General features: G+C 41.5%; 1 protein-coding gene across 6 annotated transcripts in view; it reads right to left on the bottom strand.

Moving 5' to 3' along the window:
* Positions 1 to 1,379: 1,379 nt before the first annotated feature.
* phactr2 (phosphatase and actin regulator 2) overlaps positions 1,380 to 27,580 on the bottom strand; it is a 46,663-nt gene continuing 20,462 nt past the window's right edge. For 4 of the 6 annotated variants that reach the window (XM_010888715.5, XM_020046788.3, XM_010888719.5 and 1 more), the window contains 12 exons: positions 22,209 to 22,376; positions 16,707 to 16,778; positions 16,046 to 16,186; positions 14,693 to 14,917; positions 11,340 to 11,862; positions 8,625 to 8,809; positions 8,186 to 8,342; positions 7,014 to 7,069; positions 5,880 to 5,941; positions 4,808 to 4,945; positions 4,097 to 4,173; positions 1,380 to 3,943 (listed from right to left, as the gene is read on the bottom strand). In XM_010888715.5, the coding sequence (XP_010887017.3) occupies positions 3,928 to 3,943; positions 4,097 to 4,173; positions 4,808 to 4,945; positions 5,880 to 5,941; positions 7,014 to 7,069; positions 8,186 to 8,342; positions 8,625 to 8,809; positions 11,340 to 11,862; positions 14,693 to 14,917; positions 16,046 to 16,186; positions 16,707 to 16,778; positions 22,209 to 22,376 (1,820 nt within the window). In that variant the 3' untranslated portion in view covers positions 1,380 to 3,927. The other 2 variants (XM_010888720.4, XM_034292277.1) reach the window with 2 other exon arrangements.

Here is a 27,580-nt window from a genome sequence, read left to right as displayed (position 1 = left end):
TATACACAGGACGTTAACACCCCTGGAGACAGCGGGCAGGCTGGTATGTCTGCACTATTAACGTTTCGTGTTCTTTTGCTGCGCTCTGTGCCCTTTGCAAAATGCACTAAACTTGTTTTTGTTCTTCCTGGCTGTAAACAGGAAGTTGCAAGGCAGTATGGTGATGCAACGTGATATTGCTGAGCCATTGAAACCAACGTAAAAAATGCCAAATACGTCTGATCGCCTCTCCTACGCATTAACCTAAACCAGTATGGCCCCATCCATGTGTCTTATTGCTGTAATGTAATGGCAAGTGATACAAATTGACATGGAGCATTGTTCTTGCTTTTAGTATAATGTTAAATAACACATTTAAATGGGCACTGTGCAGAATCTTGCCTAGTTTACAAGACTGAAATGACAGAAAACAAAAAAAATCTCTTCCTGCTCTTTCCTTACCAAACTAGACCGGAATAGTATTAGTTAGCGCAGGGTGGTTTAGGAAGGGGGAGAATAGTATTAGTTAGCCCAGGGTGGTTTAGGGAGGGAGAATAGTATTAGTTAGCCCTAGGTGGTTTAGGGAGGGAGAATAGTATTAGTTAGCCCAGGGTGGTTTAGGGAGGGAGAATAGTATTAGTTAGTCCAGGGTGGTTTAGGGAGGGAGAATAGTATTAGTTAGCCCAGGGTGGTTTAGGGAGGGAGAATAGTATTAGTTAGCCCAGGGTGGTTTAGGAAGGGGGAGAATAGTATTAGTTAGCCCAGGGTGGTTTAGGGAGAGAGAATAGTATTAGTTAGCCCAGGGTGGTTCAGGGAGGGAGAATAGTATTAGTTAGCCCAGGGTGGTTCAGGGAGGGGGAATAGTATTAGTTAGCCCAGGGTGGTTCAGGGAGGGGGAATAGTATTAGTTAGCCCAGGGTGGTTTAGGGTGGGGGAATAGTATTAGTTAGCCCAGGGTGGTTTAGGGTGGGGGAATAGTATTAGCTAGTCCAGATGGTTCAGGGAAGGGGAATAGTATTAGCTGTTTCAGGGTGATTTAGGGAGGGGTGCTAGTGCTTAAAGTGTCTGAAGTGAGTATGAGGAGACGTTAAGTCAATGCAAACTGATAGACTAGCCGGTGAGAAAATAGGGAGTATCTCAGGCACTCAGAAATAAACCTTAAGTTCAAATATTAACTGCAGAGGTCTTCTAGTCATTTATGCTTGTAGTTATATTATTCATAAAAATCTTACATATGGCCCCTATAAGTGTCATTTAAACCATTGCTTTGACTTACAATAATGAGTGCATACATTTCTTTTATTGTTTGTATGAACCCAGTACCCTGGCACTGTAAGCAGCATGCTCTGCCAACCAAGCTACATGGGTCTAACAATTATACCAATGAGACACAGCCTGAGTACAGACCTCCTGCTCAGGTTTTTATTGACCCAATCAATGGCTTCACAGTTGACTGCACTGTGGACTCACAGTTGTCTTGACAAAATACTTTTCACTGCACAGGTTTTAAATACAAATGCACTTCAACAACACGTGGACCCCGACCACTTGAAATCCATTATGCAAGATGTCAAACAATGGATAGAAAGATGGCAGAAGCAGTCAGAGAAAAGGTCTGAAAAGAAATCTACTTGAGTTTTCATGGCTTGGTCTCTCAATATACAAGAAAATACAGCATGACATTGAGACACAGTATATGCATAATAATCAATATAAACCTCCCTAGGTCTCCAAGTCAAGTGATACCAATTCAGTGACTTTCGCATCACTTTCAGTCTATATGTAGATAATACTGAAGGTTTATGGCATCTTCCTCCTGAGCATTCAACATTGATGTTTCTTATAAATGGTCTATATACAGTACGTGATTAACAACAGAACAGTAAAAGCAATATGGAGGGCATATAATGCACTTACTTACTATGCTTCCACGTATATACACTCCAAAAGCCGTCAAAAGTATTCACAAATAAAGAGAAATATGCATGATAGATATAGAAGTGGCAGTACATGTATATAAATGAAGATTATGTACATGACATTATTCCAAGATACATTACTCTCATATGTACAGCACTTACATAGCACTGTCAGTCAAGATCAGGGTGGTAAAATAGTCCTGTTAAAACATCACAATGTAAAAATCCATTCTTGTAATTGGCAGTAAACTTGAATTTTATGTATGATCTGATATAAATTCATCTAAAATAACAAAAAGAAAAACAAAGGAGGAAATGTACATAAATGCTGTGGTTCTCCCCCCACCTTTCCTCAGAAGAGAAATTAAAATTAATTCTGATGGGTGCCTTTCACCATATAAATGCCCAAGAAATGCATCACAAAAGGCAATTTGGACATTTTATGACCAGGAACAACACATCTGATGGATTCATCTGAGACTGTACAATACTAACATTAACACACATCCTTTCTACACAGACAATCCCTTATCAACAGTCCAAACAATCAAAAGGGCAGACCAACTGTCGGAACTTGCTCTACATTTGGAAAGTCACTGGACGGCTTGCAGACAATGGGGAGGTAACGCAACCACGAGTCAATAGGGCGCACTCTGTCCTGTCCTCATGAAGATAACACCGCTCCGCTTTCAACATCCTAATGCACTTAAAACCTCTCAGGAAGCTGTGAAACCTGGTACCAGACCCAGCCTGGACTTCCTGACAAGCCATCCCCCAGGTGCTTTAGGTGGGCAAAACCACCACATCCGCGTTGCCCCTCAATCACAGAGTACCTGAAATGGTCAAACCACACAAACACGTGGTCAAGGCCCAACCACCTCAGGCGGCCAGGGGAAGAAACTAATGATGAATTTCTATAGACCCTCTAGAGAGCCCATTCGCTGTGAGCATTGTGGGGCCTGCAGCCTGCTCTGTAGGACATCTACACACGCTGCAGAGAAAGTCCTCAAAGATCATCATGGACCACAGCCACTCGAGCCAAGGAGACTTTGTATTGCTACCTCCTAGCAGACAGAGATGACAGTGGAGGATCACCAACAAAAACACTGGACTTTCCACCCCCGGACTGTTAAACTAGCGGCCTATCTTCACTGCACCCTGAGGCCCTTTGCACACACTCCATCTCATCTACGCACAGACATACACACTCACCCATGCACACACACACTGTTCTTTTTACTTTAACTGTACAATTTGAATTGTACTTGCTTTAAATGAATGCAACTACTAATGTTATTGAAGGGACTGTATTGTTTTAGGAGCCGGGACACACTCCACCTGCATCGACATCTGCTACAATGTATGTGACCAGTAAAACATTGGTGTGCACAGTGGGAACTAAGGCTTTCTTACGCACTCCTTGGTTCTGTAGCTCATTTCCAAATGCCTTGTGATCAGTATTAGCTATCATCCACTTGAAAAGACCTGCACACCTTCCTTTCCATCATCAATACTGTAAAAAGGACCACTCCATTTTAAACACACCTACCCATGCCAACACGTGATTACGTTAGAATTGTTACTATATATTTTTTGCAGATTTTCTTCATAGCATTGATGAGGAAGCGCACAAGCCTTTCATTGCACAAGTTACAAACTGATTTGATTGACCTGCTTTTCACCCGTGGCTCATCAGCAGAGTTGCAAAACCATTTCCCCTCCATTGGGACTTGGTCCAAACCAGTGGGGTCCATTATGGAAGCCAAAAGGCAGGTGGGTTAATTAAATTAGCACTTTGTTAGAAAGTGCAACACTTTAGTACTTTCAGTTTGTGCAAAGACGACACTTGGGCAACAGCTCTCGGCCCGTTCCCGTTCTCTGGTAGGCCCTGGGGGACCGTGTCCATGCTTAGGGGCATCCGGGCTCTGAGGAGAAGCCGGATGGTGAGGCCCGTATCAGGACACGGGTCAGTGGGGAGAGAGGGCCCTGACGCAGGGCTGACCAGCACCACCACTGGAGAGATGGCGCCTCAGGGCCGATGGAACCTGCCGGAGGCACAGGGAAAGCAGACGCCGTTGATTCAGGACTGCGGCATGCACAGAACACGTACCAGCTTTAAATCGGACAGCAGTTGAATAACTCGTAATGTCCCATAATACAAACATTTATAATTGCTGAGGACCAATAACTGAAGTTACCTAGTGAATTGCTTGCTCTCTTCGTGAACTTCCATCTCTTTGCTTTTGAATTCATTCAGTTCTTTACGGATCGCGGCCTAAGGAAGCAAAGTATTTCTTTACAATCTTCATTATTAAACTTTCAACAATGGAAATGCTTCAGACCAGCAAACACACAGGTAACTGCCAGAAAATATACTAAAAGAGCTTTAATGCCCATCACAATACATCTCATCATTTGCAGTTTTGTCGATGGCGGTGGGAAATCCATTCTCAGGCACTGGGTCAGAAAATCCCTCAAGTGTTCAACTAGGCCTGAGGTTGTTCAGGGAACGTCAGAAATGTTTCACTAAAGATCCATCCAAAAGTACCAGTACATTCTCTCCACATCAGGGAGAAATCTGCTTCTAGACAATGAAGCCAAAATAACAGGCAATTGAGCCAACCCAGCATTACCCTGGATATGGGATAACTGCTTAATTACCTCAAGAACTAACACCCGTGGAAGCACCTGCTTATCGTATACCCCCCCCCCATTTAAACAGGAGCACCCGCTAAAAGACATGAGCGGTTTTTGTGGGTGGTGTCCATGAGGAATAAAATGTGAACACTTGTTTTCTGTAAAGCCTTTCATAGAACCTCATAAATTCCAACTATTTAAAATCCCATTATGAATTTCATGCGTTTCAGTTGAGTCTGCGAAACGTTACATGGTAAGACCCGGTTACCCACTTTGTCAGCCGGGGTGAGCCGGGTCCAGGGCTTGTCAGCGCGGCGGTCGTAGTCTTTGGCGTCAGTGCACTCCACGTACTCGTTGAAGCGCAGGATCCGCCGGGCCACCAGCTCCGCTACCGTGGGCCTCACACTCAGCTATACACAGAGGAACAGACAGGAAATACGAGTCACCAGTGATTGACGGGTGGGACCAGAAAACAGCTGGTGGATAGAAGATGATGTGGTTGTATGGAACGCTTAACTCCCTCCACAATGAAATCCATGGAGCAGCGCTGAAATGGACAATTCTTAATACGGAGCCCAGTTAGGCCAGTTGGCCTGACCCTTGCAGATCCGCTCTTCCCCCACTGCCACAAGGAATTTCGAGGCATGCTGCTCCCAGAGTTGGAACCCACTACAGTATGTATAGTGCCAGGCAATGACCACCTTCAAAGTTCCCCCTAACTAACTGACAAGGGTCACAAATATGTTTTAAATGGATTTTCTTCCTGTCATGTCACTTCCAGTTGTGTCCAGCAGATGGATCCGTGTACTAAATATATCCACTGGAGACCTAAAATCTAAAAATAGTGGCCTTGGCTCCATCTGTTCTCAGCTCTTTATTTCTCCAGACTATAGGTCCAGAAGGTTCTGTGCATGCGCTTGGATTCAACACAAAGCTGCTGCTAGCACACCCTTTTCCAGTCCCAAGACCCTGCTGCATTTAAAGGCCATCTGTGTTTGGTGTAGTCTGGGGGAACTCTGACGGAGGACTTGGACGTGTTATACGACACGTCTGTTTGAACTTGTCATAGTAGCCTACGCAAACATAAACAGGATCCAAAAAAGCAGATCAAAACACCCAACACGCAGACTTGCCCACTGTCAAACTCTGTCACTGGCTGCTAGGAGCGGTTTTACAGTGGTGTAACTCTGGCAAATGTCAATGTGTCCAGTCGTGTAATTTCTTACTTGCATAATAACTGGCAGACAACCAATCAAATGTGTGCTCCTTTTTAGTGACTCAGGCAACCATACTGAATACTGAACTACAGATACAGTGGCTAACGAGCTGTAAAAAAAACAGTACCTTTCGGGAGAGTCGCCTTTTAATCTCTTGTATGGCTTCCTGTTGATCAGCTTCATTCGTCTCTGCAGTGATATTCAAAATCAGTTATAAGTAGAGGCATGTCATTACCCAATACATTGATTGTTTCCAAAGCATCACAGTCATTTCCAGGCTAAATGATGCCTATCTTGATTTGATTGTGTCACTGGGCTGCATCCACAAAACAGACGGCCGCCTGAGATGTGAACACACTTTCAGAACCATACGCGGACGACTCTTTAAACCAGAGCCCAGAAGACCTGCGTTGCTTTCTTCGACCGGCATTTGTTGAGTGTGTGGTGTGCATTGAGGCCGTTCGAGGCTGGGAGACCTGTGTTGACAGTGTTCCCACTGGAGGGCTACTCATTGGCGTTCAATAATGCAGCAGGCAGCAACGTCTCTTTCTCTACAGCCACATTCATAATGATTCCACAGCCAAGATCTCATAAATAATGCCGTAAAATCCCCTGCAAGATGACAACAGCAAAATGGCCCCCTCTTTCATTTCTTCCTGTTTAACCGACGGGAAGTCTCTACGTGAGCACTGGCCTTATTACAGGCTTTCAAGCTTGTTAATCAAATGTTATTCCTAAAGATCCTTCTGTGAAGTGTGTACCGATGCATTTCAGATTTAAGTACATCAAAAGAAGCTTCTAGAAGATTGGGAGAATGCCGTGGTAAATGAAACTACACTTTTTTCAGCCTTTGACTAAAAACAAGTAAAACCCTTTTGGGCACCTAAATGGCTAAAGATGTTATCTTCTTCAAAATGCTGACAATACAAGCTCAGTCTGAATAATGCATGATGTCGATAACCTGCCTACCTCCACGCCAATACCATTAGTCAGAGAAGCACTGCTTTCCCAGACAGAATAACAACTGCTTTGCCTTGGATTCCAGAGGGCTCATACACACACGCACCCACGCACCAACGCACCCACACGCACGCAAACACGCATGCGCACGCACACACACCTTCATAATGAAAATGTTACTAGTTAAATAAAAACATGTTTTATAGACCTTTTGGTGGCGGAAATGTTTGAATAGCACCAAGTTGTTACGATGCTGTGGTCTGACCATGGCCAGTATGGTCCAGTCTCTTGAAACACTCACGTTTCAGAATGTTCCTCTGCTCCAGTTCCTCAGTGGTGGGCCTCTGACTAAGTCGTCTGTGACGGACAAAAAGTAGAATAAAAGTGTCATTAGTTCATTACCATGTCCCCCCCTAGAATTCTATCCAACACATTTATAGCGCAGGGAATTTAGTGGCATCACCAATCCAGTCATTTTAAAAGTCTTGAGACTTAAGTTATACCCAATTAGTGCCACCGCGAATAAATAATGATCATTCGCATGGGTTTCTGATTTCATTATTAATTAACCTGCCATGTCAGTTAAGAAGAAATTTTTCTGTACAATGCGACAGCCTGGCAAGAGGCAAAAAGGTGTCCTATGAAGACAGGGGCCGGGATTAAAAGATGAAGACAAACTTGAGCACATGACAACAAGAGAGAAAACGCAACAATAATTGAGACACAATTTTCTGGAAACACAACAGGGTAATAGCATGAGTCACAATGTGGCAAGAACACAGTCAGGCACTGACAGCATGAAAGGCAAGTACAGTAAGACACCAGAAAGGGAAAACAAGTAAATCAGGTGAAGCAGCTACAGATGTCATTAGAGAATGCTTGATGGTTTAGTTCATCAATTTGCCAATGGAGACAAAAGTGTGTAGATATTTCTGCAGTATGTTTCAGTAGCTAGCTGTGCTGTGCTGAAAAGAGGATGAACTCAGGGAAGTGTTAGCTTTGGAGAACATCAACGGAGTGACTAGCATAATGGGTGCTGTACAATATTGGGAATGTGAATTTTGCAGTCTGTATTTCAGATACTCTCAGGCCTCAGTCTGTCCCATTTCATGATTCAAGTATCAGTTAAAGCTTGTGTGTTGGCCAGTTTACAGAAGAATATAGAGTGATGTGTCCTATCAGGAGCAATGGAAGCAAATCTGCTAGCCACTTCAGAGAACTCTTACCTGCTGATCTGTAAATCACTAGTCTTCATAAGCATCATCTTACTAGCAAACCAAATTAACTTAGTTTCAAATATGTTTAGGTCATGGACAGAGACAAAATAATCTAACATTGAGTCTTCGATACGTCTCACAAAATATAGCATAATGTAAACAAGCCCTAAGTCAGTAAAAATTGCAGCACAACAACGAGCCCCAAAAACAGGCTTGTGCTGGTCCATGTCCGTGCCTCAAGGGCTGTATTCCGTACCTCACTAGCTTGGAGTGAATCTGCTGGCGGAGTTCCTGCCTCTCAGTCTCAGAAGTGCGAGGCAGGATGTTCTTCTCCTCCAGCTCCCTCTTGCTGGGCCGGTTGCCCAGTTTGATGGCCAGGGTGTCTCTACGGCGGATCTTACTCGCTAGAGAGCCTACAAATCCCATAATAACAACAATGTAAGTCTCCATTATTTCAGAGAAATTCCTGAAACGGGATGAGTCAGATTATAAGGCGTTTTGTCGTAAACTGTGCTTAAGTGGTAAATATGAAATGAAAGAATAACGGTGTGAACACAATAGAGCAAGATCATTTTTATGGTCCGGAGCATGACTGTTCACACATACACTTCATCCCAAGGCCTGACTTGCAGACTGACTAAAAAGGCCAGAAATAATTCCGATGTAAGCTTCTATACCCACGACTGATGACTTACTGTTGGTGTACTCGTCATCCTCATCCTCTTCTTCGTCATCTCGGTAGAGGATTGGCCCATCCGAGTCGGAGTCGCTAACTGTGGATTGGTAGTCAGACTCCGTAGTGCTCTCTGGGATAACTGTAACCTCTGGGCTCTCCAGGTTTACACTGTTGAGCTTCTTCTCTCCACTCCCATTGGAAGGCCTGGAATCACATCATTAAACCCAGATAAAGCATTCTGCATGATTGATTTAGCTTGGAAATTGATTGATTTATCAAGTCCATTCTAGTCCCTGTTGCATAAGTGAAAAGGTCAATAAAGGCTTTTCCTCATAGACCTAGTATTAGGCCACAATCCCCTTTTCCAATTGGGTTAAGGCCTATAATACAAAGACTATAACTTATCACTTACTGTAGAACTTTTACCAGCTCAGGAAATATGAGACACGAGAAAATACAGCACAATGTTTCAGTTTTCAGTTTCAAGACTATGATGTGCAGAATGCATACTTAGGGGAGCTAGTGACCTAACAGAGGAGTAGTTCACATTTATGCACTTTGACCTTGTGTTGACCTTAAACATCAACACATGACCAAATGCAATGTCCCTGAGAACTAATGCAGCTTCTCTGTGAGAATGAGTATAGCAGTTAAGCAAGACAATACAGTACAAATCTATCATAATTACATTCCCACATAGCATCCCTTAGGAGCGCTGTTGACTCTGTTGTGCGGTATTTTGCAGTCCTTTAATCAACCATATGTGCTAAGAATTATGTTAAAATCTAAAACACAATTACATTCAGTATCAAAATATATCCACTGCTATTACGTTCCAACTTAATGTGTCACTATGACGTTGGTCCTTAACGTTTTGCTATTATGTTGCTAACGAACCGTTCAAGCTAATGCACGTCACATTAGGTTACACTGATTGTATCGCAACTATCAAAAACCATCTTGTTTTGGTTAAGGTTAGGTGATGGTTAAGTTTAGGCACCGCACTCCTGAGTTTAGGGTTATGACTATGGTTCAGGTAAACATTACAACAACAGAAATTACCAAAATGAATAGACAAATTCACCAACAACCACTAAAAAACATTTGCCTCTTGATGAAATCAAACAATCAACCATCTGGGTGAATGTTAGTTGTGTTTCCTCCTACTCACCATCCTAGCCAACACAGCCAGGTTGCAATGGTAAAAGCCCTGGTTATATTGTGATACTGAACGTAATCACATTTTACAAATTAGTAATTCTTGGAATTCTGGATTGTTATGACTCACACAACTTCAAACCATCTCAAGCTGCAAATCAAAACACTAACATTGATGAAAAACCTTTACAATGAGAAGGTTATAGCCACGCCATGTTTTTCCCTTAAATCCTGTTGAAATGTTCTAATCCATTTATACTTGCAATAAGAATTGTATCAGTGGTTCCCAACTCCGGTCCTCGAGGACCCCGAACAGCACACAAGAACCCAATTCAACTCAATGAGAGCCTGATAATTAGTTGACAAGTTGAATCAGCTGTGCTTGGCTGGGGCTACAATGAAAATGTCTACTGTTGGGGGTACTTGAGGAACGTAGTTGGGAACCACTGAATTACATCATGCATTAAAGAGATTTCCCCTAATAACATCAGATTTCATTCCAAAGTTTCTTAAGCTTCATAAGGAGATGCCAACAGCTTTTCTTGAGTTGAAAAGAGATGTTTACGGCCAACCTTTGTAAAATATATCTCAAAAACTTTAAAAAGCACAAAAAAAACCTTTAAATTGTATGTGCATGGTCCAATAGAACCCATTGGATGGTTCCAAAAGTGCAAAATACAATCCCAGTCATGTGTACCTAAACATGTGTACCTTTTTTATACATGTGTTGGACCCAGGTCTGCATCACTTCATAAACCCAGACGCAAAGTGCAAACTCAAAAGCCACTGGGTTTAGCAGGAGACAGCCATTACTAGTTCCCCTCCCCCATTCCTGCATGTACAGTAATGAGTGTTTCCCACATAGCAGGACACTCATGAGAATAAAGGCCATGCATGATAGTGACTCTTAACCTTATCTGGTCAATGTCTTTTTCTGAAATGTAGAAACACTGGCCTTGCCTCCAGATTGATTTTCCTCAGGCATCTATCCAGCTGAGCCCTTAAGTGTTTGGAGTACAGTAACTTGAGGAAATCAACAACATAGCCTTAAGAAAACCACACTTCAAAGAGAACCATTTGGTTGAAGTTCAATCAATCTGCATTCTAAGAATGTACTCTACTGTACGTTTGCCACCACAGATTTATGCAAGCTAGATATACTACAAAATGGGAGATAGCGTTTAAAAGTAACTTCTTCAAATCGTTGAGATGTTATGCATTAAAAACCAGAATATCCAAAACACACTTAAGTAACCACCTTCTGGGCCTCTTAAAAATAAACAAATTTGACAAATATCTACTTGTTTTTTACTGTGCCTCAATGATGGTGTCCTTCAACCCCTCACCTTGTGTTCCATTGACCTCTTTACCACATCTATAAAGTATAAATGTTAAAACAAACTTTGTTTAATCATAGGTTATGAAGCAACCTGAATGCCAGAGGGGAAATGGTTTTGGCAAATGAGTAGTAAAGTGCTAAGCAGAATTTTTTCTGTGCTCCTTCCTATCAAAAAACCCAGATGGGGATTTTCTGCACTAAAGACAAATAGAAGCTTGCTGTAGTATAGATACATACCGGAGACCAATTTCTTGGACACTGTCTGCCTCCCCAGATTTTTTCCCACCATCATCTCCTCCATCTTCCCCAGTCTGCAGGGTGACCTCCACTGAGCTCCGGCTCAGTGACTCTGTGAAGGAAGTGTCCTCTGTGGAATCATTGACCCGGGGAACCTTCACCCCAACATCCTGAAGGCCAGCATCACCTGAGGTATTGTCTTTGTCCACTCCAGGCAAAGAGGAGTCATCCTGAGCGTCAGGCCTGCCCTCTGAGACAGAAGAAGGCTCCATTTTGGCCCCCGGGCTTCCATCTTCGGGGCCGGGGTCCCTTCTCTCTCCAGGTAAACTGTCCGTCTCGGGCGAGGCCTTGGGTGCTCCAGAGATGCTGGGAGGGCAGGTTGCTGGTTGAAGGACTCGCTTGGTCTTCTCTGTCCTGGGTGGGTGGGCATCCTTGGAGGTCTTTGTGGTTTGCAATGTGGAGGTTGAAGACTGGCCAGCGGTCTTGGATGGAACTCCAGTTTTTCTAGGCTGAGAGGATTTGGCTGAAAGGAAAATAAACTCCATTAGCATTATGTTAAACACAACGGCAAAACTGGCTGATGTCCGGTTGTATTGAACGCACTTTTGTGTGCACTGTCATTTTAAAATAACTTGCCTAAAGATTACAGAACAAAGATTACAGACAAAATCTGTCAGTTTAACATGTTTGGGACGTTGTCAATCAATTGAATCAATCACATTGATTTTATAAATCTCCAGGCTAAACCCCAGAGCAAAAAGACATCTGGAATAAGGAGCATTAGCACTGTCAGTTGAGGCTATAATGTGAATTAGATAAATGATGCATAACAGTGAAAGATCATAGTAGCCAGCGGATCAGGTTGTGTTTCTGGATCATAAAAAGGCGTAGCTGGCAGGAGTAAGTGATGCGTTGGATGACTCACATGCCCACTGGTTGTATACGAGCAAATTTGGGGTCATAAAATATTTTTGGAATGAAAAGTGGGTTGGTTGTGGGCGTGTTAAATATTAATTGACATAGCTAGGCCTAACACTTCTACTTGTTACAATCTGTAACTTCTGAGAGAACTAGACAATAGTATGTCTCTCAGAGTAAGATACATTTCTGCCAGTATGCGGATCTCTATCAGCTTAAAGTGCTCTAAAAACAATGCTACTTCCTGCCCTCTAAATACCACTCACTTTATCTCCAGGCAATGTAGGCTATAGATACTTCAGTAGCTTCTTCTGTGATTTTATTTATGCGCTAAACTAAGCTAGCATTTCTGGACACAGTTCACGCATCAAGAGAGAATAGTTTTGCTTGTCTGATAAATAAGCCGATGGGGAAATGCATGCATGAACTGGATGTTACAGCAACATTTTCTGTATTTGCAGGTTTGGGGAGGGGGGGGACTTCAGGATTTCACAGTATCCATTGTTTGGCAGTGGTGGATGGTTTTAGGAATTGTGGGCGGGCAAATGCTAACTGGCGCATCACTGGTAGGTGTAGTAGAGGGCGTGGCAGGGGCATGTCAATGAGCTTGGCTAGCCCATTTCTGAGAATAACAACATATATTATATAGTGCAGCATCTGGTATTTATTCATATATACAGGAACACCAAGGTAAACATGCCCATCACATGCAACTGGCACTGGGTAGCAGTATATGGCATACAACACGTGCATGAGCACTGACACGCACGCACAAAACCCAGAATTACACAAGCATGCAATGCTTGAATAAAATGTGTTGTCACTTTCATAGGGTAGTAGTTTCAGTAATTTATGACATTTGCTTGATTCTGTGTTTTTCATTTAGGGTTGAGAAAAAAACTAAAGGACACTTCTCACTTCTCCCATTGACTTATGAAACCCCATCTATTGAGTTTACTTTGCAAGCATGCCCCGAAGTCGCACGATGTTGTGCCTCTATTTAAAAACAGCATGTCAAGATCATCATGCACACAAGACAAAGTGAGAAACCACATGAGCAAGACTACTCAGAAACCCTGGAGGCAGGCAGGGGTTTAGAGATGGGAGACACTGTGCACAGTGTCTCTTATTATAACGCTCTCTAAAAATGCAGAAGAGTCTGTAAGCCATGATGAGCGCGCACGCACACACACGCACACACACACACAAACATCTCACTTCCCTTCTTTATCAGAAAAAAGGAAACCCTTTAAAGTGTCACTCCAATTTAACGGTAATGGAATTACATTTTAATTCTAAAATGTATACTAAACAAAACTGATCAGAAATTTTCCACAAAAAATCTCATACATAAAAATGAATTTTGTTTAATAACAGTATGTAATGGAATCGCAAATTATTTAATAAACCATTAATACACTTTTTTTTGTTTAAAATCAGTATATGCCAAAGACATTGTTTTACTGTTAACTATATACAGTTCTGGTCTTAGAATTAAATCTGCAAGAGCTGTCTATTAAAATTAGCTAAAAATAATTGGCATTGTAGATTTAGTTTGTTTACTGCCAAAAAATACTAACAGTGTTAAGCATTTAAAATCAATCAATGTGTTAACTTTGACAGTCCTAATATACACACACTCAGTGACAAGTTTGTTATGAACAGAGATCACACAGGTTCGAACCCCTTTGCCTTTAGAACAGCCCAAATTCTTTGAGTAATGGATTCTACAAGGAGCCAGAAACATTTCACCTGGATGTTGGTCCACGCTGATGCGATGGCATCTTACAGATTGGACAACACTCCATTCACGCCTCCAAAAATGCTCAACTGGGTTGAGTTCTGGGAACTTCGCACACTATTAAAGTAAACCGAACCAGGATTACACAAACCAGGCATGTTTTTCCACTCAACTCTCCAACGTTGATTTCGGGGGCGAACGTTTTTGAGATAACAAATTCCACTATGAGTCGCTAATGAGCGGCAAGGCAACTGTGTCCAACATCTACCTGTCCACAACCGACAGAGCCCTGCACCGCCCTCTGCTGGACCCCTGGGCACAGTCGCTTTACAACATCTGACCAAAAGTCCATTTGGTTTTAATACAGTGGCCGCAGTGGATTTCATTTGGATCCCGCGTAGTTCAGTTGGTAGATGATGGCGCTTGCATCGGCAGTGTTGTGGTTTCACTTCCCACTGATGGTCAGTTGTGAAAAAAGTATGAAAATGCACTGGATAAGAGTACCCCTGCTAAATTAAATGTTAACTGAACTTCAAGTCGGCGCACACAGGTCCATTTAATTGGAAATGGTTTTTAGGGTTCCTGAGGGAGGGAAGGAGGGATAGACTGACAGACAGAGGCCTTCGACATGCCAAGACGGTTACATTCCGCATGCAAACAGGCTTCTCAACCAACCAGCATCACTGATACTCACCGTTCCCACGGTAATTGTTTTGTGGGTTTTGTTTGGGCGGCTGAGCGGGCGCTTGCTTGCCTGTGCTTTTGGGCAGTTTTTTTGTGCCCGCGGCCCCGTCCCTTCGCCCTGCTGTGGACCCTGTCGCCCCGCCGGCTGATCTGGGAAGAGCGGCGGCTGTTTTTTTTTTTGTCTCTCGTGTTTTGGCCTGGTTCCCTTTTGGAGTTGCTTTATTTTCATTCTTCACTATGGGGGGAAGAGGAGGGGGAAGCTGAGCAACCTCTTCTGTCATTTACCAAAACCCAGAGAGACAGACAAAAAAGACGCGTAATGATGGGGAGGCTTACATCTGATTTGGGAGAAAAAGGGACCATGGAGAGAAATTTGACTGGTTAATAATTCGAGGGGACCAACACAATGGGTACAAATTAAGCCCTCACTGCTGCCTTAACCTCTGGATAAGAACGCCTGCTGATTCACTTACATTTAAAATAATCAGAAACATAAGAGATAAGATGAGAGTAAAAGTGCTGCAGTCATCATAGACTCATTTCTATTCACATTCCTCTCATAAGAGCTCTCAGCAGCCAATCTCCTGCCGCCTTCATTATAGCAGCACATTATTGCCTGGGAGAACCCTCAGCGGCAAAGCACTCTGGATGTCTGGGTAGCTGCCCAGACGGAGCACCGAATGGATCCGTTATGAGCCTAGAGGTCACCGAGTCGGTTTTCCAGCTGAACCACTCTGGATGGAAAGCTGGAGAAACAGAGATCCAGTCGGCCATCCTGGTTTAGTCTTAAGAGCAGAGTGGCGTACTATTGATCTGAAAATACCAGAGATCTGGCTCCGGTGGTTCACCAAGAGGAACACACTGATATGTCGTGTAGAGTACAGAAGGCCTTTGATCACAGGAGTTTGTGAGAGTCTCCTTTGATCTGCAGGGCTTAGGCCCAGGGGAACGATACTCTTTCGTTCCTCTACCTGTGCATGACTGGGATGTAACGGAGACGTGCTTTGTGAATATATTCTCCTGAAGTGTGCAGCCTTATGCCGGTGCAGGGGCGGCAGGATCAAAGGCGATGGAGACTTCTTAATGGATACGGGCTGAGAAACCAATACAAATTGAATTAAGAAACCCCCGACAACACTTTCAAAGCTTTCGATGGTAATATTCAGGTCTAACCGGGTCGTAACACATCCACTATCCATTAGGTGATGGGTTACGGACGCATTTAGATTGATGGAGGTGAAAGCAAAAATATGAAGGGCTAGCAGCCACTTTATTCAATAAGAGCTCACTGAATGTATTCAGGACATGGCTTTTCATTTTGAGTAGCCCTGCTCACATGAAAACATAAAGCATTCCAGTATACCTGCTATGTCTTCGTTGTTCTCCAAACCTTCCGTCTTCTCCTCCAATGGCGTTTCTGGAGACTCTATGTCAACTTTGACCTCCTCAGACGCCACAGAAGATGTGGCATGACCATTAAGGGTTTCAGAGTTCACTGGCTCCTCTGGCGCAAATGGAAAAAAAATTACAATTAGCAAAATAGGGCACGGCTATCTGATTCCACTCATACAGTAAGGACGAGGAAGGAAAAAGAAAAGGGGCTTTAGTCTTGAAACATTTACCAAGAACTTGTACCCCAAAGTAGTCTTCAGTGACTGCAGTACAATGTTCCATGAGGACACTAATAAACTGAGATGCTGTTTCAGGTTGGGCTTTTTCCACATCCTAGCAACAGCTAACATTAGGGATTGTCAGTGTTAACAAAAACACAATTAAAACATGTTGCTGCAGGTAAATCATTTCTTAAACCAGACCAGTGCAACCCGTCTTGCGAAAGTTCCTGTAGGGGTGTTTCCTGGCATCAAAATGTAGGATGGAAATATTTGAAAGTGTTCAGATAGCTATATCTAAATGCTTTCAACAATCAAAAACTGTCATTGTGTTAACAACTTAATGTGGCCAGGGATATGAGGCCTGAGGTGGGATATCTGTAAATATATCTTATTTATTTCTGTAACTCTCACCTTCAGGAATAAGGACGCCTCGTCTTATCAGCTCCTCTCGACTTTGTCTTGTGGAGATTTTCCGCTCTAGAACTATGGAGATGAGCATAGAACAGTTAATTATTGGTTGGATTAAGTAATTAATTCTGTGTCTTTTGCAATGACAGGAGAATATCCCCCAGTGTGCGCATACACCCCTCACATTTTTGCAAATATTTGATTCTATCTTTTCATGTGACATCACTGAAGAAATGACACTTTGCTACAATGGAAAGTAGTGAGTGTACAGCTTGTATAACAGTGTAAATTTGCTGTCCCCTCAAAATACCACAATACACAGCCATTAATGTCTAAACCGCTGGCAACAAAAGTGAGTACACCCCTAAGTCAATATGTCCAAATTGGGCCCAAAGTGTCAATATTTTGTGTGGCCACCATCATTTTCCAGCACTGCCTTAACCGTCTTGGGCAAGGAATTCACCAGAGCTTCACAGGTTGCCACTGGAGTCCTCTTCCACTACATCACGGAGCTGGTGGATGTTAGAGACCTTGCGCTCCTCCACCATCCATTTGAGGATGCCCCACAAATGCTTAATAGGGTTTAGGTCTGGAGACATGCTTGGCCAGTCCATCACCTTTACCCTCAGCTTCTTTAGCTAGGCAGTGGTCGTCTTGGAGGTGTGTTTGGGGTCGTTATCATGTTGGAATACTGCCCTGCGGCCCATTCTCCGAAGGGAGGGGATCATGCTCTGCTTCATTATGTCACAGTACATGTTGGCATTCATGGTTCCCTCAATGAACTGTAGCTCCCCTGTGCCGGCAGCACTCATGCAGCCACAGACCATGACACTCCCACCACCATGCTAGACTGTAGACAAGACACACTTGTCTTTGTACTCCTCACCTGGTTGCCGCCAAACACGCATGACACCATCTGAACCAAATACATTTTTATCTTGGTCTCATCAGACCACAGGACATGGTTCCTGTAATCCATGTCCTTAGTCTGCTTGTCTTCAGCAAACTGTTTGCGGGCTTTCTTTTGCATCATCTTTAGAAGAGGCTTCCTTCTGGGACAACAGCCATGCAGCCATGCAATTTGATGCAGTGTGCGGCGTATGGTCTGAGCACTGACAGGCTGACCCCCCACCCCTTCAACCTCTGCAGCAATGTTGGCAGCACTCATACTTCTATTTCCCAAAGACAACCTCTGGATATGACGCTGAGCACATGCACTCAACTTCTTTGGTCGACCATGGCAAGGTCTGTTCTGAGTAGAACCTGTCGCATTAAACCGCTGTATGGTCTTGGCCACCGTGCTGCAGCTCAGTTTCAGGGTCTTGGCAAACTTCTTATAGCCTAGGCCATCTTTATGTATAGCAACAATTCTTTTTTTCAGATCCTCAGAGAGTTCTTTGCCATGAGGTGCCTTGTTGAACTTCCAGTGACCAGTATGAGGGAGTGTGAGAGTGATGACACTAAATTTAACACACCTGCTCCCCATTCAAACCTGAGACCTTTTAACACTAACGAGTCACATGACACCGGGGAGGGAAAATGGCTAATTGTGCCCAATTTGGACATTTTCACTTAGGGGTGTACTCACTATTGTTGCCAGCAGTTTAGACATTAATGGCTGTGTGTTGAGTTATTTTGAGGGGACAGCAAATGTACACTGTTACACAAGACGTACACTCACTACTTTACATTATAGCAAAGTGTCATTTCTTCAGTGTTGTCAAATGAAAAGACAAAAATGTGAGGGGTGTACTCACTTTTGTGAGATATTCTACATATACAGACTTGGAAGTCAGGGTTGAAGTGATCTCCTCCACCAGTAAAAAGTGTCTTCTAGCAATAGAGTACATGCTCAAACACATAATTAATTGGGCTCAATAGTCAATGTTATGGACAATATGATTTGTGATTGACATTACAAGTCATATCTAAAGCAACTGTTCCAGGCTTGTCATTCCTCCTACCTTGACCAACCATATTCCCTTCAACTTCCCTATACACCAGGCTGTACTATACATGCATTAGCCATTGAGGTTAGCATTGAAATAAAAGTCCAGGAACAAATACACAAAGGAATATATTAGAACACATTATATAAAAGATGGGGAACTAACAAAAGTGTTACATAATTTTTTTTAATTAGGATCCCTCTAAGGTTTTATGGCATCTCCAATTATGCATCGTCAACAGTGCATGAAGATTTCCCAGTGAAGTGCTACATGGGCCTTGAGGAGATCTTCAAAAGAACGGATTAAAAAACCATTTCCAAGATGAGAAAATGCTGTAAATTGCTTATATTAAAATACCAGGTTTAACCAGTCTACTTCAGTCCACACAAGTATTCTCAGATCTAAAGCCTAGCGAAAAACTCATCTGCAACTACCCCCCCCCCCCGCCCCATTAAAAATAGGGACTGACTTGGCAGCATAAAGTTTAACTCAATACCTAAGCAGAAGGTTGAACTCCATACCACCTTGCATGTGACAGACTGTTTGATAGTCTGTCATAGATTTGGGATACACTGCTGGTTATTGGCGGACCAAATACAGCATCCAACTTTTCAACCAAGAAAGGAGAAACAAAGCTGCTTTTGTTCCAGTGAAATACAGCCATACAATCACTTTCACTCAGCTGTAACACAACTACTGGAGATGCCTCAGGCAATGTTCATTTGACAACGTGTTCAAAAGCAAAATATTATACTAGACTTTACACTACTAGCCATACAGGTTGGAGAAAACAGATCAGGGACACAACAGTATTGGTCCCTTCATTTCCATGGGCACTCAGACATTCTCAATTGAACAGTCTAAGTTTTTGAAAGAACACAAAAAAACAGATTAAGTAGGCCAATTACAGCTCAACATGACTATATGATCAGATAACACTTCATAGTAAAGAATTGTTTAATGTAATGAAACCCCATTTTTCTTTCCTCGATTTCTTAGTGTCCAAGACTGTGGCCTTGCCTTTTTAAAACAACTCGCAGGGGCTTGGGAGAGTCAGAGCTCTGGTCATGTCCTCCAAAGCGCAACCCACCTGCTTATAAAAATTTACATTCAACCAGGAAGTAGGAGTAGAACCAAAACCAATAGCACTTTGGAGCAGTCCTCCAACTAATGACAACAATTAGGATGGCAGGCAGTTCCATCCCCCTAACCTAATTTGCACAGACTCTTTTGGTGAGGTTAATTTAGAGCATATTTAGACTGCAAAAATGATTGTGAAAACTATTACATTTATACAGAATTAATATAATATGCAAATACAATTTCAGTTATACTAGCACAGAGAAACTCTTGCTGTGCTGTAAAGCAGGACACGTGCACAGCTCTTTGGTCAGACCACTGACCTAGAAACTGACATTGCTGTTAACCAGGTAACAAACGTGGTGCTCTCTGTCAATCAGGTGCTGCTGCTAGCAGAATTTCGTAGATGCCAGAGTGAGATGCTTTAGTTGCTTTCTAACAACAAAATATTTTTTCTGATTCTATTCATGGAGCAGCACGGTCTTCAGAACCAGACTTCCTTCAGAACCAGACTTCCTTCAGAACCAGACTTCCTTCAGAACCAGACTTCCTACAGAACCAGACCTCCTACAGAACCAGACCTCCTACAGAACCAGACTTCCTATGTCACTGCTCATTCCAGTCCAATACACATTGTGCAAGATACCATCTTCATACCTCAGTATCAACGGGGGAGTACCAAATTTGACAGGAGAGGTTGGTTCAAATTTGTCTTTCCTGTATAATAAATCCAAAAAATGTCTTAATGTTTTCAAATGAAAATACAGTGGGGAGAACAAGTATTTGATACACTGCCGATTTTGCAGGTTTTCCTACTTACAAAGCATGTAAAGGTCTGTCATTTTTATCATAGGTACACTTAAACTGTGAGTGACGGAATCTAAAACAAAAATCCAGAAAATCACATTGCATGATTTTTAAGTAATTAATTAGCATTTTATTGCATGACATAAGTATTTGATACATCAGAAAAGCAGAACTTAATATCTGGTACAGAAAACTTTGTTTGCAATTACAGAGATCATACGTTTCCTGTAGTTCTTGACCAGTTTGCACACACTGCAGCAGGGATTTTGGCCCACTCCTCCATACAGACCTTCTCCAGATCCTTCAGGTTTCGGGGCTGTCACTGGGCAATACGGACTTTCAGTTCCCTCCAAAGATTTTCAATTGGGTTCAGGTCTGGAGACTGGCCTGTTCTTGGGGTTGTACTCATCCTTCTTCTTCCTCCAAACACGGCGAGTGGAGTTTAGACCAAAAAGCTCTATTTTTGTCTCATCAGACCACATGACCTTCTCCCAATCCTCCTCTTGATCATCCAGATGGTCATTGGCAAACTTCAGATGGGCCTGGACATGCACTAGCTTGAGCAGGGGGACCTTGCGTGCGCTGCAGTATTTTAATGCATGACAGCGTAGTGTGTTACTAATTGTTTTCTTTGAGACTGTGGTCCCAGCTCTCTTCAGGTCATTGACCAGGTCCTGCTGTGTAGGTCTGGGCTGATCCCTCACCTTCCTCATGATCATTGATGCCCCACGAGGTGAGATCTTGAATGGAGCCCCAGACCGAGGGAGATTGACCGTCATCTTGAACTTCTTCCATTTTCTAATAACTGCGCCAACAGTTGTTGCCTTCTCACCAAGCTGCTTGCCTATTGTCCTGTAGCCCATCCCAGCCTTGTGCAGGTCTACAATTTTGTCACTGATGTCCTTACACAGCTCTCTGGTCTTGGCCATTGTGGAGAGGTTGGAGTCTGTTTGATTGAGTGTGTAGACAGGTGTCTTTTATACAGGTAACGAGTTCAGACAGGTGCAGTTAATACAGGTTATGAGTGGAGAACACGAGGGCTTCTTAAAGAAAAACGAACAGGTCTGTGAGAGCCGGAATTCTTACTGGTTGGTAGGTGATCAAATACGTATGTCATGCAATAAAATGCTAATTGATTATTTAAAAATCATACAATGTGATTTTCTGGATTTTTGTCTCAGTTGAAGTGTACCTATGATAAAAATTACAGACCTCTACATGCTTTGTAAGTAGGAAAACCTGCAAGATCGGCAGTGGATCAAATACTTGTTCCCCCACTGTATAATCCAACGTAATATGAAAGGCAAAATGTGCGCAACAACAATGTATGAACGTGGTCCATACATTGTTCAGACACAGTAGAGGAGGTCAGAAAACTGTCGTTTTGCTAAAATACTTTTAGCAGCACTGACATGGACTGAGTGAAATTTGACCTATATTATTTTAACCCAAGCTTTAAACCTTCACATAAACGCAACACTTGATTTCTGGATTTTCTTTGGTTATATGGTATAATGTACACATTGCAAATCAATTGGAAAACACTTTGTAAAGGGTATTAAATAATGTGAAGGGATTCAGAACGGTGTAAGTGTATGTACAGCCTGGGTTTCATAATACTAATATAACAATAACAACAACACATGTTGCCAGGCTACTTAAGACGTACCATTGGATAAATCCTGAAACTTGTCACTGGGTTTCTTCTTGCGCCATTTCCAGGGTTTGAAGATCTTCCCTATGCTGGAGAGCTTACCCTTCTGCTTTAGTGGTTGGGTCTGGGTGCAGCCCACCACAACGTCACAGTTGGCCAGAGAAGCTTTTTCCAGTCCATCCACTGTGGAGAAATCACAACAATGATATTGAATATTAATTAATGGATAACCTTTCCTACTCCACTGTGATCAGTCCTACATAGACATAGCGTGGCTAAGCTACTGGTCATTTAAAAAAAGACAATAAAAATAGCATGTCCTTATATAGCCAGGTACCCTATGACAATCTAAGGTGTGTTGGGTTATTTATAAGGGCTGGGCATTGCTAGGTCGTTTACTTTAAACAGAAAGGCTACTCTCTAAATTGATGGATCATATTTCAGATGTCATTTATTTTCTTGTACAAATGCTTGTCTAAATCAAGTAATTTTCAGGTAATGTGCTAGTGTCTTCACATTGTGGCTATACAGTCTTAGCCACCAGTTCCACATCCTTCCCTAATCATTTAGTGAAGCTCTTATTTAAAGTGACTTTCAGTAATGAGCGCATACATTCATTCATTCATCCATCCATTCATTCTTTTCCACAAGTATGAAGCCTAGGATTGGTAAAAGGCAGGAATACTGAGCCTTGAGGGAAAAAGATGTGAGGTGTGACATGTCCTCATGCCTAATTGTTCCAGATCAGGGCCATTATGTATGTTCCCTCTGCAGCATGTTTGGATTCCTGACAGACAGGAACTCCTTGTTCAGGAGAAACCACTGGAAATACCTTACAGCTTGTTTTTTGTTTTCAAGTAATATATAAGAAAACATTGTGAGAAAGAATTCCAGACTGCCTTGAGAACAAAGTAAAATGTTGTTTAATGTTGAAGTAGCTATATCTATATATATATATATATATATATATCTATATATATATATATATATATATATATATCTATATATATATATCTATATATATATATATATATATATATATATATATATATCTATATATATATATATATATATATATATATATATCTATATATATATCTATATCTATATCTATATATATTATATATATATATGCAACACTAGTATATAGACAAAAAGTGTCTCTCTCGAATTAATCTTTTTGTTTTTAGTAGCACTACGTGTATATTAAACCACTGATTTCTGGTAAATGGAAAGGAAGTGAAGTGTAGCCTGTCCAAAAAAAAAAGAGAACACAAAAAGCAGCACATGTAAGTCTCCCATCTGACAAAGGAAACCCGAATAAGACAGTGTAGAAGAAACATCAGTGTCAAAGATTTCAGCCACACTACAAAAGCAAACATTTTTACATTAATTCTAGCAATTTTGTAGACACTAAGTGCATTCATTACAAGTTAACTGGGTTGGACCACAACCCAGTAATAGGGCGGGGGGGAGAGGGTTATGTTCAATACAATCCAATGTCTGTTATACACACACCGCTTCCTTTTTTCATTTGCTGTTCAGTGCAGTGCAGTGCAGTGCAACAGGATAATGCCAGTCAGGGTCGGGATCAGTCCAATTCCTGTAAATTAACTGTGTGTAAAATTTACCCCAACCTGTTAACCTGTGTGTAAAATGTTCTAAAAGATACCACAGCAAGAGCAGGTCCAAAAAGGTAAATTGCCGAAGGCGTCAACAAAGGGCATGAAAGTCAACCTTACTTACAACGATACCTCAAGAGGTTAGGCATAGCTGGGCACAGTTAATCAAAAAGTTTAACTTTGTTAACCGTCAAACGTTCACTAAAAAGTTCACTTCGATAACCCCTAATTAGTTAAATCATTAAAAATGCAATGGAAGTTACCGATAAAGGTAAACTTTATTTTTCTTATTTTTCTTGCTTTTAAAAAAAACTAAAATATCTATATTATATTAGTCTAATATCTATATTATATTAGTCCTTTTCCATCACGTTGAAGTCGCACCATTTTTGGAAGGTCTACAATGAAAATCCAACCCATTTTACAGATACTAGAGACACATTATTGGCCAATCACAGATGATGTTTACAACACACAAATAGCTGCTCGCAAGTAATACGAGGGTTGCTGAGTGTTTTTTTCACTCTTGACCTTCAAACTGAAGCCTTGAGACTAGTGCATAATCTTACTGCAGAGAAGTACATTTTTATCTTTGAAAATAGCATCTAGATATTAAGCACAGCAAGCAATGCCGGCCCGAGCCTTTTGGGGGCCTTAAGCAAAATCTGATTTGAGGGCCCCCTCTCCCCTCGCGTTCTGGGGCTCACTAGTGGTCAGGGGTCCTAAGTAACCGCCTATGTTGCTTATGCCTAGGGATGGCCCTGACAGCAAGCATTGGATTTGGTCTCATTCCCAACTCCGGACTCAAGCAAAAATGGCAGTATATTTATGAAATATATTTATATTTAGCAGAAGTTAAATGTAACTTATAAAATGTAAAGTTAATTAGTCATATAATGATTTTCACAGTTAACTTAAATGTTAATTTGTTAACGAAAATGTTACCTTCGTTAATTAACGTATTTAACGGTTTGGTGCCCAGCTCTGAGGTTTCCAAGAGATTAAAACAGAGCAGAGGTATTGTTTGTTTAACAACGTCATTAATAGGACCCTGTGGCGACCATCTTACCATGAATTTCATTAGCAGTTCTACGCTATGTGAAAAGTCTGACATGTACACTACGCATTCCTTCACACCAATCTGAGACGAACTCACTGCCATTCCCTGCCAAGATCCAGTAAGTAGATTCATATGAACAACTTACTGCTGTTATAGGCTGCCTTTAGATTCCTAAGAAAACTCTGTGTAAAACATGACCATGATTGTTTCCTTATGACTTCCCCTTAACTTCATCTGAAAAACATCCCCAAGTTCAAGGTAAGGAGCTTAGGAACAATCACCAAAGGAAAGAAAAACAAAACGATAATGGAATTTGAAGAAATTCCACATCATTGTTCACTTTTTTTGATTAAGCACGTTACAGGTAACAAGCAAATGTGCTGTTTTTACTGTGGGAGTTTTACCTCAGGCAGTCATGGAAAATAATCATATTTGATTCAGCCAGATGGCTAGTGCTTCATTGCAAAGAGAAGTACCATGAGGCCAGTAGAATTTCCAACAGCTGAGCTAGCATGTAAGTTTGTTTAATTTGTCACCATCGTCCATCATTCTCTTCATCATCATTTGCCTAATCATACCCTGTTATTTCATTGAAATAAAAGGTTTATAGCCCCAATTGTGTTTACACAGGCAACATATAATATCCATCAGTAATAGACTATTATTGATCATTCCGCTTTTCTGGACAGCCTTTTAGTTCAAAGTTCAATTATTTGACCGAAATGAAAATAGATTAGCCATGTAAAAATGATAAGTATATCATCATAGATGGCACTTTCCATTCTTATTATTATTCACATGAATGAACAAACAAGTTGTCATAACAATGTCATGCCCAAGGCAGGTCATTCAATATTGGAAATGCATGAGGTGATGGGTTTTATCAGTAACCTGTCATGTCTTATAACAGATATACTCGACTCAATCAGAAAATACCTTACCTTCAGGCTTTGCACCTCTATTCAGAGGCACATTTTTTAATTATGACATATTGCACTGGCATAAAGGAAGGACAAATCCCTGGACTATGAAGGGGATGTTATATTAGGGTCTCAAAATCTAGAATGACAAACATTAAGTTTGAAACAAACAACCCCAAGCTGTTAGGGCCATTTTGGAGTAAACCAAGAGAAACTCATTATATCCACAAAGATTTATTACATCTAGCCTTAATATATCAAGTTGTGCTAACAAACATTTCCAGATTCATATCATATTAGAGCAATGCGACTGTTAAAGCAGGTTCTTTATATGATTAATGACAGGTGACATCTCGAAATGCTCACAATTACCACCATTAGACTTAAACTGACAAGAACTGTCAGGACAAAAGCTTCAGTTCTTGCTGCTCAGTGTGAAGAGAAAGATTTGATTTAGGGGAACAGGTTTTAGACGTAGTTCTAAATTCAATCAAATTGACAGAAAGACATTGAGATTTACAGCACCAACTTTTAAATGAGACTGTCATGTGAATTTGATTATATTCTTAGACAAGCCAACTAAACTGATAGAGAAACAGTAGCCCTTAAAATAATCTAGTTGCTACATTGACTGTGCTAAACAAAAACCTTTTAATTAAAATAGTTTCATTTCAAACTTTACCATTGATTTCTCTTCACAAAACAATCTATGGTTAAGTGGGTCAATGGTGTGATGTGTCCATCTTTGCAATTTTATACTTTATACTGATACATTTTTTATTATAAAAGGAAAACAGAACAATAAAAAGGGGAATTTATCTACCATTAAAATTTCCTTATGGGCACCAGAACAGATTATGGTTGCTTTGTAAGATATTCAAAGTAACCTTAAGGGAGAATAATATAGTCAAAAGCAGTTCTTTCTAACTCTGAATAAGCCCGCTATAGGGATTAGCCAGTCTGGAGAGTGAATTGATATTTTGATATTTCTGAGGTAAGACAATGTGGATGCTTCTGCAGTACATCATTGTACACAAAAATTAACCGGATGTCTTGAATAATAAAACGCAACAGCACATGAGAGGTTTCACAAACAATAAATAATATTTTGGGCTAAAACAAATGATGGAGTTGTAAACTTTCATTACAACACTACAATTCTTTAAACAAAACGTTTTATTGAGTTCTTTGGACCACTCCTTCATGAATCACATTTCAAAATCATTGATAGTCTTTGGTCCCGGGGTCCTTGTGGACTGCCCTCTACAATTCACACCACAAGTTTTCAAATTGATTCAAGTCCAGAGACTTAGATTGAAAAGCATACATTTTGTAATCCTACAACCATTTCAGTATTGATTTTGATGTATGTTTTGTTGGAGGTTCACCCACAGCCAAGTCTCAATCTCCTGGCAGAGGCATCCAGGCTTTGGGCTAAAATTTCCTGGTACTTAGTGGAATTATTTGGACCTTGGGCTAAAATACCTTGGTACTTAGTATAATTCTTAACAAGAGCACTTGGACCACTAGTAGCAAAACAGCACCAAAGCATCTGTGACCCACCACCATTTTATAATGTGAATTTCAGGTGGTTTTCCTTGTACCCTTTTGTTGCCAAACACTCCGATGGTGAGAATGGCCAAAAAGTGTCTCATCTGGCCACAACCCTATTCCAACTGTAGTTCCAATAACCCTTGACAAAGTTCAGACACTTTAATTTGTGAGTTGGACTGAGTACGTGCTTCTTACGTGTAAGCTTTCCAAAAAGCAAGTTGACATGTATGT

This window comes from Esox lucius, chromosome 5 (assembly GCF_011004845.1).
Source record: "Esox lucius isolate fEsoLuc1 chromosome 5, fEsoLuc1.pri, whole genome shotgun sequence".
Lineage (NCBI taxonomy): Eukaryota > Metazoa > Chordata > Actinopteri > Esociformes > Esocidae > Esox > Esox lucius.
The sequence above is the reverse complement of the archived record's forward strand: the minus strand, read 5'-3'. Positions and strand labels throughout refer to the sequence as shown.